General features: G+C 33.7%; 2 protein-coding genes across 2 annotated transcripts; both read right to left on the minus strand.

Moving 5' to 3' along the window:
- Positions 1-738: 738 nt before the first annotated feature.
- Positions 739-13,847, minus strand: LOC110704833 (external alternative NAD(P)H-ubiquinone oxidoreductase B1, mitochondrial-like). The gene is made up of 10 exons (XM_021882649.1): positions 13,535-13,847; positions 9,025-9,301; positions 6,550-6,756; positions 4,236-4,486; positions 3,666-3,885; positions 3,382-3,486; positions 1,945-2,205; positions 1,732-1,853; positions 1,172-1,291; positions 739-1,086 (listed from the first exon to the last, which is right to left on the minus strand). Exons 1-10 carry the CDS (start codon positions 13,621-13,623, stop codon positions 999-1,001), a joined length of 1,740 nt encoding a protein of 579 aa, XP_021738341.1. The 5' UTR covers positions 13,624-13,847; the 3' UTR covers positions 739-998.
- A 1,620-nt stretch (positions 13,848-15,467) lies between these two features.
- Positions 15,468-16,856, minus strand: LOC110704691 (putative nuclease HARBI1). Its single transcript, XM_021882508.1, has one exon. It carries the CDS (start codon positions 16,854-16,856, stop codon positions 15,468-15,470), a length of 1,389 nt encoding a protein of 462 aa, XP_021738200.1.
- Between the last annotated feature and the right edge of the window lie 602 nt (positions 16,857-17,458).

Raw genomic sequence — 17,458 nt, forward strand, 5'->3', positions numbered from 1 at the left:
CGACGATCCAAGATCTTTTTCTCTTTCCTGTAAAATCGATAAAACTGCTTTTTATAAGTGCATGTTAGATTTAGGATCTTGTTAATATCTTACCTTCTTCTATGTATGATCAATTTGAATTAGGACCTTTGAGGAACAAAATTGAAATTCCTTACATGGCTAAACGCTAATAGTATTTCTCCCAATGGTTGCTTGGAAAATATTTTAATACAAGTTAAACATTTGCTTTTCCTTGTTGATTTGTATGTTATTGACGTGGAACATATTTTAGAAATTTTGTTGGGATGACCATTCTTAAAGATTGCAAGGGCATTGATTAATATAGCTAATGGTTGTGTCAGTTTAGGAAATAATGGTCAAATTGTTAACATAAATGTTTTTTATGAACAAATTTCAATTGAGGAACCAGGTGCTACTAACCATGTTTCTTATAATCTTGCACAGATTGGAATAAAAAATGCACAAATATTACTTGATAAAATGGTCAATATGTAGGGCTTGAACAATTGTTCTTTGATGTCCTAAATGAATTAAACTTTTAAGTATCGAGAAGAATGTCGAGCCAATGACGTAAACAAGAGGCGCGGCTTGGGAGGCAACTTAAGGCTATTTTATGTTATCCTTTTTATTTGTTTTTAGTTTATTTTTTTTACTGCTTTTAATTGTATTCCGAAATTTGAACTTATGTATTGAATAATCATATTTCTTTAATGTAATATAAAATCTGTGCACATTGCATGGATAAAGAGCTAGTAATCTATTAATGAATTATGGTTGAATGAATAATAAGAGTAAGTGTTTCCATCAAGGTTCAATTCTCAAGCCAAACAATTTTATATCATAACAGGATTTTATTTAACACGAGCAGTATAATTCATTGTGGTTCTGGGCTAATATTTGGTTTTAAATGCCTGCTGCAAACCCAGTTACCTTGATTAATAATGAAACATGAGCTCTCACACTAATCAAGTAACAGATGTAACATCATTCATAATATCTTATATACCGCTTGAATCTCTGCCAAAGATAAATCTTCTCGTCCAATCACTAACCACCAGAGTTCGCGTTCGCCAGCTAACTTGCTTGCTGAAATGCCAAAAAATGTAAATATTACATAGATTCAAATGCATACTGTGTGATTAGTAAGCCAAACAAGCAGGAAATATATAACCTTGCATACACAGAGTACCATAGCCACTGAGTGCTATGGCCCATTGAAACCCAATCACCTGGAAGCTCAGCAGCTGCTTGTTCTCCTCCTAATGGCGCGAATTGTCCTAGATGCTTGTACCTTATAATTAAAACTCATCAAAGCTTTAGCTGAATGGGTATGCCGCTTAAGTTATGCGTTCATTAAGAGGGGGGGGGGGGGGGGGGTGGGCAGAAACAGAAACAAAAAAAAAAAAAAAAAAATCAAACAAAGTTCCTATCAACAATAGGATTATCAACCACAACATTCATAGGCGTTCTTCGATGCAGCAAAAATGTATGTGTGTGTGCAACATAAGTGTTAGACTTGCATCAAGATTATCTCAAATCGCTTTACATTTCATGCTATCAGGTTTTCCTCAGCGGGATTTTTACTATTCTGTTAAGATTAAAATATTGCTTCTGCATCTCAGCCTTAGTCGACTATAAGCAATTACTGCTCTCACTTCAGACACTTGAGAGAAATAGGTGCCAAGTTTGTTAAGCAAGAAAATCCAATGCGAGGTAAAACATAGGCCATACCTGAAGGGAAGAAACATATGGTCCCCAGAGCCTCTAAAACGACGAGGGCCTTCTGGATTAGCTTTGCATTCCTCAAGACAATTAAAGCACCTAGAAAGATACTCACCTTGTTGAGCAGCAACCTAATAAAACACCACATGTGAGGCAGTCATCATATCGTTCATGTAAACCTACTGAACAAATGACTTCCAAAAGCCAACATAAAATATGCACCTGCGCTGTTGCTGGAAGACTCTTCAATTGTGAATCTACATGTAAAAGGGCTGACCTAAAGCCTTCTATATCCACTTCCATCTCATTTCCTTCAGCATCCCTTAACAAATCCCTCAGGCTCTGCATATGATTAGTTTTCATATAGAGGTCTACTTGGGGATATCTAACACGGATGTCATCAATCACATCTTGGAATTCCTGTATAGTCAAGGTCCCTGAGTTGTCTTTATCCGCAACAGAAAATATCGACGTAATGTCATCCTAGAAGCACAAGAGCATTATCAGCTACAGCATATAACACATATACCTCTTAGGCTCTTACAGACCTGCTACTTCCATAGAGGCGATTACTATGCAAATGTTAGAATCAAATGCACCTTGATCACAAAATCATGCAAGTGCCATAATAATTACTCCGTATTAGATAGCTCTTATACAAAAACTAGCATTAAGAAACCTATTTAGTAAATGTGTGAGTAAAAATTTGCCCAAAATTCACGACAGCTAGTATTCATACGTAGAACATTGCATAAGATTGTTCTTTTCTATACTTGGTAAATAAGGCAGGAAGTGTCATATTGATCGCACTTCTCAGTCTCCCCGTCCCTAAAACTTTACCATGCCAGTAAACTGAAAATTTTAGCAATATGTACTAATGAGCTCTTTAGAAACAATACAAGCTGATATGACATCAAGAACCTAGTAAGTAAAGTATCTTGCTTTGATAAATTGCATAATGTTTGCAATCATGCATTCATAAATCTGTATAATTTTCAAACTTAGTGGGCAAACTCAAATAGTTATTTGATGATTTTTCAGCCAAAATTTGAGCTTTGTAAATCCTTGATTAATATATCTTCACAGAAGCATCGTCCTTTATCCAAACAAGATAATGTGGTCCCTGATAATTAAGATACTACAGAAAAGGAGAAGTACGAGATTTTATAGTCCAATTCAACAATTTACTTGCGATTTCATTCAACTGATGAAGAGAAAAAATAACTTTGATCGATCAAACAGTGAAAGTATCAAAGTAATGATTTAATTTACATATACACCTGTTGGCTTCATTTAATTGTACTTATACCATCCAAAAAATCACAAATAAAACTTATGATCTTTCTACCAGGAGTGAGTAGGGAGGATCAACGAAAGATAGGGACTAGTACAAAGTTCCTTTAACTTTATAAGGAACATGTAACAGTCTACTCATTATATTTAATTGAGAAAAATTTCTTATTTGCTATTGAATTGCTACACGTGTGTAACTCCCAGTCAGGGTTTATACTGTGTGCTATACTGCAATGTCAGCTTACCAGTCCATAAAACAAGAAATTTAGATAATAGAAGCAAGGAATGATTTCAGCAGGTCACACATATATAGGCTACTCATAAAAATTTGTTAGGTATCCAAAAGATTCAGGGCGTGTCACATACAATGATTTTGCGTTGATCAACTGAAGCACAGTCGCCTATGGCAAATACGTCCTTACAACCCTTAACTTGCAACCACTCATCAATTGCAAGAACACGCCTGTGACCCTGCATGGAGATATATATCAGGTATATACACAGTATTAAGATAAGGCCAGAGCAAACTACTATTATTTCCCCCTTTCATATATAGATATACAATCTGTAGGAGTAAATCAGCCTCTAAAATAAACAAATAAATAGCATTAGTTAGCTAAAGTTGTCAGGTAAATAAGCATGTTACAAACCTGGCCAATTTGCTCCATGAAATCCTTCACAACTGGTCTTGTACCAACTCCAGTAGACCATAAGACCATTCCATACGGTAAAGCACATACTTCTCCACTCGCCTTGATTTTCATAGTGATAGAGTCACAAGAAACGCTGACAACCCTGCACCCTGTTAAAACCTCAATCCCATCCCTAGAAAATTTTGTCTCAGCAAACGCACTAATCCTTTCATCAAATCTGCAAAAAAAGGCAATATGACAGTAACAGATTTTAACCTTAAAGTGGCATATAATTGGCACGGGGCACGGCTTCAACATATAAGCAGAGAGAACTCATAAATCAACAGAAGATAGTCATTTTCTGTTATGCTAATGTAACAGATATTAAGTTTGTTGCTTGAATTGGAAATGTTTATACTTGACTATCAGAAGACTAGCACACCTGCTCTACGGTCCATATTATGCTGGTTGAAACAAGAAGGTCTCCAATTAGACACAAGCTAAAGTTAACTAGCATCTGCTGTATGAAGAGGGAAGAGAGAGGTTGGGATATAGAATAAAAAATCAAACAGTTCCTGGTGCACTTACGTGTTCAAGATATGATCGCCTGATTGAATTACGGATATTTTTACAAATTTTTGAACTCCAGGATACAGTTTCACTAAATCCTCATGGATGTAATCGTGCAGTTCTGCAGCAAATTCAACACCTGTAGGACCGCCTCCAACGATTACAAAATGAAGATTCTTCCTCTTCTCTTCTTCACTCAAGTCTGGAAGGACTGCTTGCTCAAAACAATCTATCACAGATTTGCGGATTCGTTGAGCATCCTCAACCTCCTGCATGATAAGATACACTCTGCACGTCCTTAAACCAAGTGGCACACAAGATATTCAGATTTACACTAGATTCTGCACTTCATCAGTAAGGAGAAGATGGTGTCCATCTTGCAAATGTAACAACTGTACTTGATCAGTAAGTAGAAGATGGTGTCCACCTTGAAACCGTAATAACAAAGCCATAGTTGCAAAATTATTTGGGGCCAGCTAACATGAATTATCACAAGGAACCATCCGTGAATAGTTTAACAAGAAAAGTAAAGAGATAAAGTAATTAAACAAAGAAAAGTGAGAAAGTGGAAGGAAGCGAGAGAATACGTAGGAAGCAAGAAACAAGATGATGTTCATCTTGTAAACGCAACAAAATAAAATAATCAAGCCTTAAACTCAATTTTATGAACCAAGACATTTTTTCGGTGGTTGTCAACAAAGGTCTTCTCCTTCCATTCCCTTCAATCAGTATCATACACACTTCTAAATTCAATTCCTTCAAATTATTTTTAACTTTAACCATATAAATTTTCTTTGTCCTCTCTCGTCTTCTCTGACATCCACAAGATCCTAACTACCCACTTTCCTTGTCAATAAAACCTTGTGGTCATCGCTTACAAGCTCACACCAATATAATTAGTTCTCCCTTATCTTATCCTTAATAACTACATTTCCATCTTAAATATCTAAATTATCAATTATGTCCCTTAATGTTTTCCCACATATTCATCTCTACATAAGCATCTATGCTACACCCATCTTTCTAATACTACATATGAACTTATTTAATGGCCCAACATTCTAACATCTACTCTATATAATAGTGTTGGTTATAGTCATTTCATATAACTTTTTAACTTTAAAGGTATGCTATGATCACACAATACTACAATTACCCAACTAAATCTTTAGTGCAAGAAGATTTCAACATACAAGTGTCAACAAAACTTAATCCATGTTTAAACTCGACATTAAAGTACAATCTTCCTAATAAGAAAAGGAATACTATGAGAAATATGAGTTATATCTTCTAATACTTGACGGTCTTGACCTAGGACATTTCCAATTATTCTCTTTATAGTAGTTCATGAAGCTATATTATAAAACTTAACTTGAAATATTATCTTAATCATATTTCATGAAATCGTATTATAAAACTTCCACATTAGATTTGAACCACACCCCAATTGAAATGTTTACAATAAAAATCACTCTTAAGAGAAGATCTCAAACATAACAAGAAAATATTAACAAATTTCAAGATAAAAATATGATCAAAAATTGATTTTTAAGTATTAGAGTGTTTTCTAATTCTCCTGGTGATGTTTAGGCTAAAAAAAGGTAATAAATATCTAGGAATATAATAAAATATTCATATTATATAACTCGAAATATAATAAAATAAATTGGATCTTATTTTTTTGACAGAAAGTTTATAGAGTGGCTAACTCTTTCCCTCTCTCAAACAACATAAAAGGTTAACTTTAAACATATTTAGTATTCACATGGGAATATTTCATCAACATAGTTTTCCTTGTTGATATGTAGTAACAAGTCAAAAGTCCCTCACAAAACCTAAAAATTTACTTTGGACATAGTTACATATAAATTTGATGATGCTGAAAAGTTGCAAACAAGAAGAGCCCTTGAGTTTGAAGTTGTGTAAAAGGCATTCTATGTAATAATGTATTAAAATATTGTGAGGCTAACACAAATATGATATAGATAATTTGAGGTAGAAGGGTCGGAAAACTTTAACTGGCTATGCTTCATATAACAATTATGTAAAACATAGCTAATTTGGTAATTTAATGTTTAATACTTTTCTTTTTAGTTGCATATATTCCAAATTTAATCAAAGAGAATCATTATAGTTATCATAGTTGGTTTTTTACCCCTACATAAGGAATTATAGAAATAGAGACTTGGTGGATCTTTAAAACTATAATGTTATAATTGAAATGATGCTTAAAAAATGAACTTCGATCCTTAAAATTTTACTTTCTCAATCTCATTAATAAATTTACACGTTCAGTTACTCATATTAAAACAAGGATAGTAAATGACTTTACCTTCAGAAAGTGGCAATGTTCCATGACACCAGGAGTGTTGAAAGTGTTCACTTGTGCTCCAACTGCTATAACCAAGTAGTCATATTCCAAAGAGAAATCTCGACTTGGAACAGGGCTATTCTCAAAAGTAGATCTGCAATGAATTTTCTTGTTTGCTGCATCAATTTTAGTGCATTCTGCCTCACAAAATTTTATTTCTCCAATTCTCTGTGACAATGTGAATATATGAATTCAATATATCGTTAAGTACAACTATAAAAAGATAAAGAAATAACTAGGATCCATGATCCTAAAGAATGTTATTCTGATGTACACAAAGAACAACATTAATGCATGATTTTCAACTTAGTTATAAAGCTCCACACTTCACTCCCATCCAAGTAATTGTGCAAAGTGGTAGATTCATTTCAACCCCCAAATCTGCCCAAAATATGTAGATTATTCATCCATCTTATAAGCTAAATTTCTAAACATTCTGGTTGCTCAAATACAAAGATTGTCAGGGGGTGAATCTAGCAATTGGTTTGGTGTGTCAAAAGACAGTTAGACAGCCAAATTCACATTTTCTGCACTATGCCAACTTCATTATTCACATTTACCCATCTCAAAAATATACTATATGTCAAATGATGTGATTTGAAAATTTATGACTGTCAATCAGAAAATGTAATATCTTATGAACTATGCTTAATCTTGCTATATTGTGCACATCAGTATTATAATCCTACAATCCTGAAACCGCCCCTAGATATGATGAATCTAATTTCAAGTTAATTAACCAACTACTTCACGAATAGGTTGTACTTCTACCAAATCAAAGGTTCAACAAGCTATTTCACAATATTAAGCTGGTGATAATTGCAGCACCTAAATAGGCCAAAAAACACCACCAGCCAAAAGGCACAAAACTATCACGTGGATAATAACGTAGTCCAATAAGAGGGGTATCTTTACTTTCAAGGCCAATGCTAAATGTTAGATCATTTACAATGTTTGTACAAATCCCAACCAGAGGCACCATAAATTTCAAAACCCAAAATTATGACGTTAACATATAGAATTTCCATTATCAAGGATGGGAAAAGGCAACATGTTATGTTTTAAATCCAATCTTCAGAGTTCGTTTCTGACAAAATATAAATATCAACTTTTCAGAGAGAAATGACAGTAGAATAACTGGGATACATAGTGTTGACACATAGAATCTCTACATAGTAACGGATAACCTGCAAAAAGAAAGCTCTAGTTGATAAGTATTCTCCTCGAGTATTAGGTTACTAGAGGAGGGGTCAATATGTTGGGGTGATAAGAGAAATGGCCTTAAGTACAAGATTATATGGTATAATATCCGTTTACACTCAAACCAGAAGACTGAAAATTAGATTCTAAAGAAGTAAAGAAGCCCTGCTAGACCAATTTTCAAGCCATAGCCACCAGTGTACAACTTTAAATTTTCCAACAGTGTATTCCAGTTATCTTGCTACAATAAATGTGCACAGACCATTTTTTGTTTTCATATTTTGAACTTCTTACCCAATTTTTCATTGAGTTTTATGTCAACTTCATTTGCCTATGTGTCTCCAATGCCCAAACAAAAAAGTACGGCATGGAAAGCTGGAGCTGGATCTCCATCGATCTTATCAACTCTTACTAAGGAAAAAGACATATGAAGCAATTTGTCCCCTCTTAATTCCATCCTCAAGAAGAAAAACCTTTTCATCCCAATAGTTCTAAACTTAATCTCTACCTTCATTAGTTAATTGTGAGTTGCGACCATATATCTATTCATAATTAGCATTATAATCTTGCTTGTTCTTATTGATGACATTTTCAATGTCCAGAGAATGAATATCAGAAACAGCTACTGAAAGATCACAAAGCTTAGATTATTTGCATGAAATGAGGTTATCCCATGGAATTAAAATTCGGACGTTTCCTTATGTAATGGATTTTGGATTTACCTGCGAAACCCAACATATAAAGACATGATAAAAATCATGCCTTTTTCACACATTGTATGGCTATGTGATGGTGATCCACTGTGTTAGAGCATTTTTTTAACCTATTACATCTGTTCTATTAAGTTAAACTGAACAAATTAATACTAACAAATTAGTTATGCGATTTATAGAACATGGAAATTAAAGTAATTTCTTGTTCACCAATATGTTACCCTACCCCCCCCCCCCGGCCATAGTATGATTGATTAGGTTACACTATGTTAAAAGAATGTTAAACTTAAAAGGTGTATGCAAGGGTTAAGCCCATTAATGTGATTTTTTGGGAAAACGCACACCGTGTTAACCGCGTTTCGTTCATTTCCTCCATAGCAAGTCGTTTCTAAGACAATGCAACCATTATCGCGATAGCATCCACAATTTTTTTTTCTATGGTTTCTAAGCAAAATTCAAATTAAATAGAAATAGCAATCATCTCAAACGGAAAAGTAATTTAAGACATACACTTTAGACTCACCTTCTTAACAATGCTTCTGATGGGCTCTACAATGCTCCTTGCTTCAACTGTTCCACATGTGACACTTGGAAGCAATGGGGTAAATGCAAAATAGTTTCGCGGTGAAACAACTTTGACATCATAGGTTGAAGGATCCAGATCCTTCACAAAACTAATACCAGCCCAGCCTGTCCCAAGCACCACCATTTTCTTCTTCTTAGGATCCATATGCTTATTTTCAATACTTAGTGGACTATTTCCTGTCTTATATTCCGAGTATGCCACCATACCTCCTGTACTGAAATAAGCAAAGCACAGAAATAGATTATAAGGCAAAATTGTTTCTACACATATCAACAGATCAGTCCAGCACAGTATCACCTAATATTCTAATTCCCCCATGTCCCGTGAAGGGACAAAGGCGAATTATAACACAAAAAAAAAAAAAAAAAAAAAAAAAAAAAAAAAAAGGTGTTAATTTTGTCCCAATATAACAACGTAAGTAGCAATCTACATATCGTACTGAATCTAATACTTGCATATTATGTAACTCTGGTCCTGCACTTCTGCTGCAGAGCAGAGCAAGTAACTGACTTGATAAAGTTAGCAGCAAAGTTGAAGAAATTGTATATTCCAACTTATTCTAAAGATCCTAGTCATGAGATTGATTCTTAACTAGAAAGTGAGAATCTTTAGGGAGAGCAAAAGGGCACGTTATAAACAGTGGCAAAGAAAGAGAAATGATAGGAACACATTTAGATGTTAGACAGACATGTACCAAATTGTTTACTTAAATTCTTAACAGGTAGATGTGATCTTGTTTTCTAGGTGTTTGAAGGTCCAACCATGATGGGTAGAAATTATCTTCTTAGGACCAATTTAATTTTTTTTATCAATTTCTTGGGAATGAACATGTGTTTAGTCAGCAGAACATGCTAATCACAATGCAGAATCATTTGTAATATGCATATAAATATAGCAAAACCTTTTCACTAGCCTTCTATTATACTAAAAAAGTGTTTATTCCAAGGGTATTTAATAATGGATCATAAAGTCCCTAAAATAAAAGAAAAAAAATGTAATTTCAAGGTAATGATCAGTAGATATCACACAAGTCAGTGACAGTATTTGAATTTATGCAGTTTCTCAGAATTTTGTAATAGACTGGACTAGAGGGAAGGGGCTGTGTAGGAAATGCATAATTAGTGCTTAGAATTAGCATGAAGAGAAGGAAGTCAGTTCGAGAAATTCAATATAAAGAGGAGATTAATGAGAGAAAGCCATGATAAATATCATTATGAATATATCCTTTAGTTTAACAGTGCACTTTGGAAGAGAACAGACTCTTGAAAACAATTATTATCTTTTGTTTTCTGTAATTTTCAGCTTCTAATTCAGATGTCCATCTTCTTTTAGTTTTCTGCCTAATTTCTAGTCTGTTACACATTTACAGCTAACTACAGAATTGTGCTATATAATTTCCTTGAAACTATCCGCTTCATATGTCCTGACTCCCTACAAATTGTTCTTCACTAAATTACTTTTGGATTCTCCTGTATTCTACTTTCTCTCTATCAGTCATTATTGTGCAATCTCTATCCATTTACCAATACTGTCTCAAATTCTGAGCTCCAGGTGGTAACAAACCCATCTCCAGTTCTTAATTCCATCACACAATTGGCCTATGACAAATGCTATTATTTCACTTACTAATTAAGTGCTACTCAAGCTGCATCTCAATAGCTTTTTCCATTTTGCCTACTACAAGCAAATTAAGCTGCAAGAATTTGTGTGCAATGACATAGTCATTCAGATTGATGCTTTGAACCAATGAAAGAAGGCTAGTAAGCTAAGCATTGACGTAAATGTTCAAGAACGGACTATATCAACCCAGATAATGCGTTAAAGGTTTTATGTCAGATTATAATGAGCTCATATAAAAACTAAATCAAGTTCTAGAAAAATTTGTAAAACCCAAGGGATTTCAGTACGTATATAAGACTTTGTAATACTTATGATTCAGCAACCTCTACTATGTGAAGGTAACATACTTGAACCAAGATGCCCTAGGTTTGAGCCTGAGAAGTCTCCTTCAAAAAATAACCTTAATAGAATATACTACCTTTGTTTCCATTTGATCTTAACAATTACTATTTGCACAAAATTTATAAAAAAAAAAATGGTGAGTGAGTAGGTGGTGTAAGAAAAAAAATGGTTAAGGTGAGAGGGTGGGTGGTGTACGAAATTAATTTGGTTAAGGTCAGAGGGTGGGTGGTGTACAAAAAACATTGGTTAAGAAAAAAACATTGTGTAAGTGGAAGATATCTCTAGAAAAGTGTTTTTTGCCATCTGATCAAAATAAATTTGGTAAAAACGTTGTAGTAACTCAGCAATCTGCACTCAGAAGTAGTGATATGAAACTAAGGTGTGTATCAGTATGCAGGCAGGGTTATTGGTTAAGGCCATTATTAATCATACAAAATATAGCTAGTATGGGCTTGCAACTTGGGAGTGTAGTTGGTGATAAGTCTCAATCTCCAATCCCACGGCACGGTCCATATTTGAGCATGTAATAATTAATGGTCCTATCTACGTACAACTCTCACTCTGGCTCCAACTTATCTGATCCCTCAGAAATCAAGATGCCATTGCATATACTACGTATTAGTCCAGTCATACTGCTCTTTGTCTCTTTTACTGCTATCTGCCTTGGCCTCAAATTTTTACTGTCTGTTCGTTCTTTGCTGTTTTAAATGAATTGAAAGATCAAAGCATATGTACGGAGTATAAACAATATATAATTACATATGCGATGTTGAAAATTCAGCATAAGTATGAACTGAAATGGGTTGTCAACTGCAGAACTAACTCAAATAAAAGTAGGTGAACGTAAGAAAAAGGTCGATAAAGCAAAATAGAGCGGGTAGAAAGGTGAAAATATATTGAGGTAAGAGGGGTAATGTAGTAAAAAGGGTTTGTCAAAAATAGAATAAAGTAAAAGTGTTGAGAACTTTCAGAAACGGAGGTACTCCGTAATAAATAACTAAGATGAAAAAGAAGTTGTTATATTAGGTAAAGCTTAACTACAATGGACTCATGAACTTTGATGCATAGTGACTGAGCCAGCAAGCCTTAAATGAAAATGAAAGTGAGATCAATGTTCCGGTACATTCACTAGTCACTTTATAGCATAAAAATGTAAGTCTAACCTCTACGATGACAAAGGCTTGTTTTGAATGGACCCTTGATCAAATTGGAAATGAAATGTGCTACCTTATAAACCAAATACTCACACATATCATAGAGTTTACACTACATTTATTTTATGGTGCCCCAAACCAATCATGTATTATCATATAAGCACTCATGTTTCCATATTACAAGAATGATTGAGTTGGGACATAGGAGCACATTCATATACTCTGCTTTGCACATACAATTGTTATCTTCAATACTATATGGTGTGTTACCAGCTTAGCACACGGATATTAGAATTCCTCCACATATCCACATCATTATTCAAGCACACGGTAAATCTAGTTCTTAGACCTCAACCACATAAGAGAATAGTGAACTTTGAGCTTATAGAAATATATACAATCAACCGTCAAACTCCCATTTAACTTCAAATAGCCATATCGGTTACTCGACTCTCAAACATGGACACTAGGACAGTATGGACACAAAATCAACACCAGCAGCTCATTCGAAGCTGTATTGTTGGGGGTAAGCTATGGTGATTCTCAATGTCCTATTTCAATCTAAAAACTAAGAATTACTTCCCCCATTTCGAAAACATTGTCTGCCATTTTTGTTGATTCGCAACCATCCTATTTCATTTCAATACTGTATTATGCATCCCATGTATTTGAATTATTATCAACCATGAAACTTAGACTTACATCAATGTGAGTCCAAATAGCTAGGTAGACAACTGTGGGTAGAAGTTAAAGAGTTGTTTAGTACCATTTGTCCATTTATTTTATTGTAAACAATAAGATCATTTGGTAACAAGATCAAGATAGTTTTTTTATGACAGTTTTCAGAACTTAAAAATTATATTAAAAACAAGTAAATCAAAAAGTAAAAAAAATTAAAATTAAAATCCCAGTACAATTATACATAATCATAAAAACTCCTGTATAAATTTTAAAACAGCCAACATAATTCACTAATTGATAGAAATTTCTTAATAAAAAAGGTGAGTTAAGTTGCATCATATCGGTTTCAATCAACATATCACATTCCAGAATTCATCCCAACAAAAGTCAACCTATAATCCTTTCCACAAAAAAATAAAAATAAATAAATAAAAATAAAAATAAAAAGGTAAAAGCACCGTAATCTAGTTTATAGAAATTCACTTTAGAAAATCCAATAAAACCCATAATCCACATTCTTGTACTAAACAACATTATCATCAAAATCTCCACAAAATTCAACAAAATGACTAAATTTCACAAGAACCCAACATTAAAAATAAAGCAACAAGATGAATGGCACAAAAATTGAAGGGATGAACAAATTATACCTGACAGTAAAGAGAAGTAAGAGACTAGAATAAGTTGGGTAGCCATTGAAAAGCTTTGCAGTTGTTTTGAAGATTGAGAAATTTCTCATGGTTTATATATTGTTATTCTTTGATGAAATATATTTGAAATTTTGGAAGCTCTTAGATTGAAATTCAATCAGAGCGTGCTATCCAATGGGGAAAATCCTCTGATGTGCTACGCATACAATTAATGTTCTTCTGACTTCCTGTAATAGTATTAAATATCCCACTTGATTGGAGTAGTTTCTTAATTAGTTCGTCAACTTATTTTTTTTTAACTGCTATTTTCAATTCTTTCTTTCTAAGAAGATTGTCAACTTAATTAAATAGGGAGTACTGACAAATGGGTTGTAATAGTCCATGTAAAGTTATTGTTCTTTTTGTACTTTTGATTTGATAAACATATGATAATGCACAAAACACACGAACCCAATGTCCAATTGTCGTATTTATACTGAAACACTAGACTCTGTATAAGATGATACCGACACTTATATAAATTAGGTAATTGTGGTCACTTCTTTGCAATTAGATCATGTTCAATACCGGCCTATTACCCATACCAGCATTTATAGTCATCCATGTGGAGACCTGCTTTCAACCACGTGGACACTCACCGACTACTTAACAAAACACCCACGTGGACCAACACATGGCACCTGCTAAGGGATTTCTATAAATACCCTAACATATCTTACTTCTAAGGTCTAATATTCTTAACCTAAACACTCAAATTACGTACTTATCATTATCCTACCAGGACTGACTGTAGCATTGGAACAGTTATCCTCAGACATAACCCCCAAGGGCAGCTAATCTAAGGTAATTGTACATGTATCCAGTTGACGACAAACCATTACTAGCCCAAATACAAGTTGCTAGAGCACACCTAGAACAAATTCGACTATTAACCGGTCCCCAACAAGGAACACAAAAAAAGGGTTCATAAATATGTTACCCATACTTGTGAGGATGATTTACGAGTTTAGTTGATTAAAATCTTGAAGAGTAATTTATACGAAAGATTAGCATCTAATCAACTGTGGTTTATTTATTTATTGCAAGTTACTAGGGTAGCATGATTAAATCCTTTACCCGCTCCTTATTTTTTAAAAAAAAATGTATCAGTTTGACCGACACATTTGTCAAGACGTAACTTTGACCATTAATATATTTAATTATCTATTAGCAAAAATTGTAAAAAAATAAATAAATTATAATAATAGGCATTGTGACTAATCTAATGATATACTAGGTATTATATAAGGTCATCTCCAATGTTGAGTCATTGAAATTTTTATAGGCGAGAGAGAGTATTTTTTGTAAAGAATACTAATAAGTTGATATCTAAACTTAGATACTCAAGAAGAAAGTTTCTAATTTTGATATTCAACTTTGAGTCTCAAAGCATGAGCATTGGTGAGGTTACTCACACCTATGCAAATCACCTTATTTATTTATCTCTTTTCCAAATCATCTTCCACCTCACTTTCCACTATCTTAAACTACTAGTATAAGTCACCTTATTTATTTATCTACAATGGTGAGGTTACTCACCATTCTCTCTCCTAATTTTTTTATACTACCCCATCATTTATTCTTTCTCACTCTTGTTTTATTTATTATTTTTTAAAACATGTATTACTCTCTATTATTTATTTGTAATTTTTGAACTTACATAATTAATTAAAAAAAGTTAAACATTGTTAATTTTCTTTCTTTTTAATTAGAGCATTTTAAATAGAACAATATTAATAATCACTTATGTATGTAAGTTGTTCCAATTTTTTTCTAATTTTTGAAATGAAAAGTACAAAAATAATACAATATTTAAATAACATAGCTTATATAGCAAAGACATCTATTAAAAATTAAAATACAATGTTCATTAACAACGACTTTGGTCATCTCTTCATTCGTTGCCGAAACGTCCCCATATATGCTCAACCAAGTCATTTTTTAGTGCAATATGGGTCTCCCTATCACGAACATTATTTCTATTTTCCATATAACTATTTAGATTGAGCCTATCCAATCGTCCACTTCTCACGGTAAATGGTTGGTTGTTGTTACCAGTTGGTGATCCAGCTAAATTTTGCGGTTGATCATTGATAAATTCAGTTGCATCATAATGCAAATATCCATCTCGCTCATCTTCAACAATCATATTGTGCATGATAATACAAGCCATTACGATTTTCCATAAAATTTCGGTCGACCATGCTAGACTTGGTTGACGTATTATTGCAAATCGAGTTTGTAACACTCCAAAGGCACGTTCAACGTCCTTTCGATAACTCTCTTTCTTCTTGGTAAATAATTTGTGCTTACCAGTTTGTGGATGTTTGATTGCTGGGATAAATGTTGCCCATTTCGGATAGATACCGTTTGTAAGATAATAACCCATATTGTATGTATTTCCGTTGACATTGAAGGTAACCTCTAGAGCTTTTCCCTCACATATATCAGAGAACACCGACGACCGTTGGAGGACATTTATATCATTACAAGAACCTGGGGTGCCAAAAAAAGCATGCCATATCCACAAGTCTTGCGAAGCAACAACCTCCAAGATCACCGTTGTTGTTTTACTTCTACCTTGATACATTCCTTTCCATGCACGCGGACAATTTTTCCACTCCCAATGCATGCAATCAATGCTGCCCATCATACCAGGAAATCCACGAACATAACTTTCACGGAGGAGTCGTTCAGTATCCATAGTACTCGCTCTCCTCAAGTACTCTGGTCCAAATTGAGCTACGACCCCTTCAACAAAGTGAGCAAGACCTTCTCTTGCAGTACTTGACGCAATTTTAAGATACTCGTCAACTGCACCGGCAGATGTACCGTATGCTAAAATTCGAATTGCTGCAGTGCATTTTTGGAGGGGGGATGCACCTAGTCTTCCGGTGGCATCCGGCCTTTGTTGAAAGTAAACATCACTTTCGCTTAGTTTATTAACAATGTGTGTGAACACATTCTTACGCATGCGAAACCGTCGACGAAACATATTATCAGGGTACAATGGTTGGGGACTAAAGTAATCGTTATATAACTGAATATCAGCATATTCTCGATCTCTTGGTACATACCACCTTTGGTACGTAGGTTCAAGAGTGAAGGGGACCTGGTAAGGTGATGTTACAAAGGGAACAACAACTATATTGATCGCTTCCTCGATCAATTCATCTTCTTTTCGCCTTTGGGTAATTGATTCATGCCACTCTACATAGTCGTTCACCATGTAATCAAATAACCCTGAACTAGATGAACTAGAAGAATTTGAATCAGAGTTCATTTTGTAATATCATTTGGTAGAGAGGAAGAGAGAGGTTTTTTTTTATGTAGAAATAATACTTATATTTATGTATTGAAATATGAAGTGTAGCCCCCTTATTTATAACTTCTAAAATTATTCAAAACAAATAACTAGTAATTATTATGATATATGGGCACACAAGTATAAGAGATATGATTTTCGATAAGGTTTACAGATTTTTACATTGGTAATTCATTGAATGGATAAACAACTCAAAAAGATTACATTTCTGATAAGGTTTGTAGATTTCTTTTGTATGACAATTCAATGTATGGGTACACATAACAGTAAAAGATGAGACTCTCTGATATTGCTTACAGATTTTCTGTCAACATGTGACATTTCAATGTAGCATTGCATGTCGGTCATATTTTACAACATTTCTCATTATGGAGCTAATTTTATATTATTATTATTTACAAGAAATAATTTATTGGGTAATAAACAAAGAGCATTTAAATTACGCATATTTCGTAGTGGAAATTCAGTCCCTATACAGCCTGTTTCTTGTAGTAGAAATTGTTAAAACAACATAAGTAACATTACATCAATTAAAATTAGAATAATACACATGTAGTTTG

This window comes from Chenopodium quinoa, unplaced genomic scaffold (genome assembly GCF_001683475.1).
Source record: "Chenopodium quinoa cultivar QQ74 unplaced genomic scaffold, ASM168347v1, whole genome shotgun sequence".
Lineage (NCBI taxonomy): Eukaryota > Viridiplantae > Streptophyta > Magnoliopsida > Caryophyllales > Amaranthaceae > Chenopodium > Chenopodium quinoa.

Coding starts and splice junctions, on each gene's coding strand:
- LOC110704833 (XM_021882649.1), bottom strand. CDS start 13,623: ATGAGAAATTTCTCAATCTTCAAAACAACTGCAAAGCTTTTCAATGGC. Junction 9,302..13,534: donor TTACTTCTCTTTACTGTCAG/GTATAATTTGTT, acceptor TGCTTATTTCAG/TACAGGAGGTATGGTGGCAT. Junction 2,206..3,381: donor TTGATCAACGCAAAATCATT/GTATGTGACACG, acceptor TTGTGCTTCTAG/GATGACATTACGTCGATATT.
- LOC110704691 (XM_021882508.1), bottom strand. CDS start 16,856: ATGAACTCTGATTCAAATTCTTCTAGTTCATCTAGTTCAGGGTTATTT.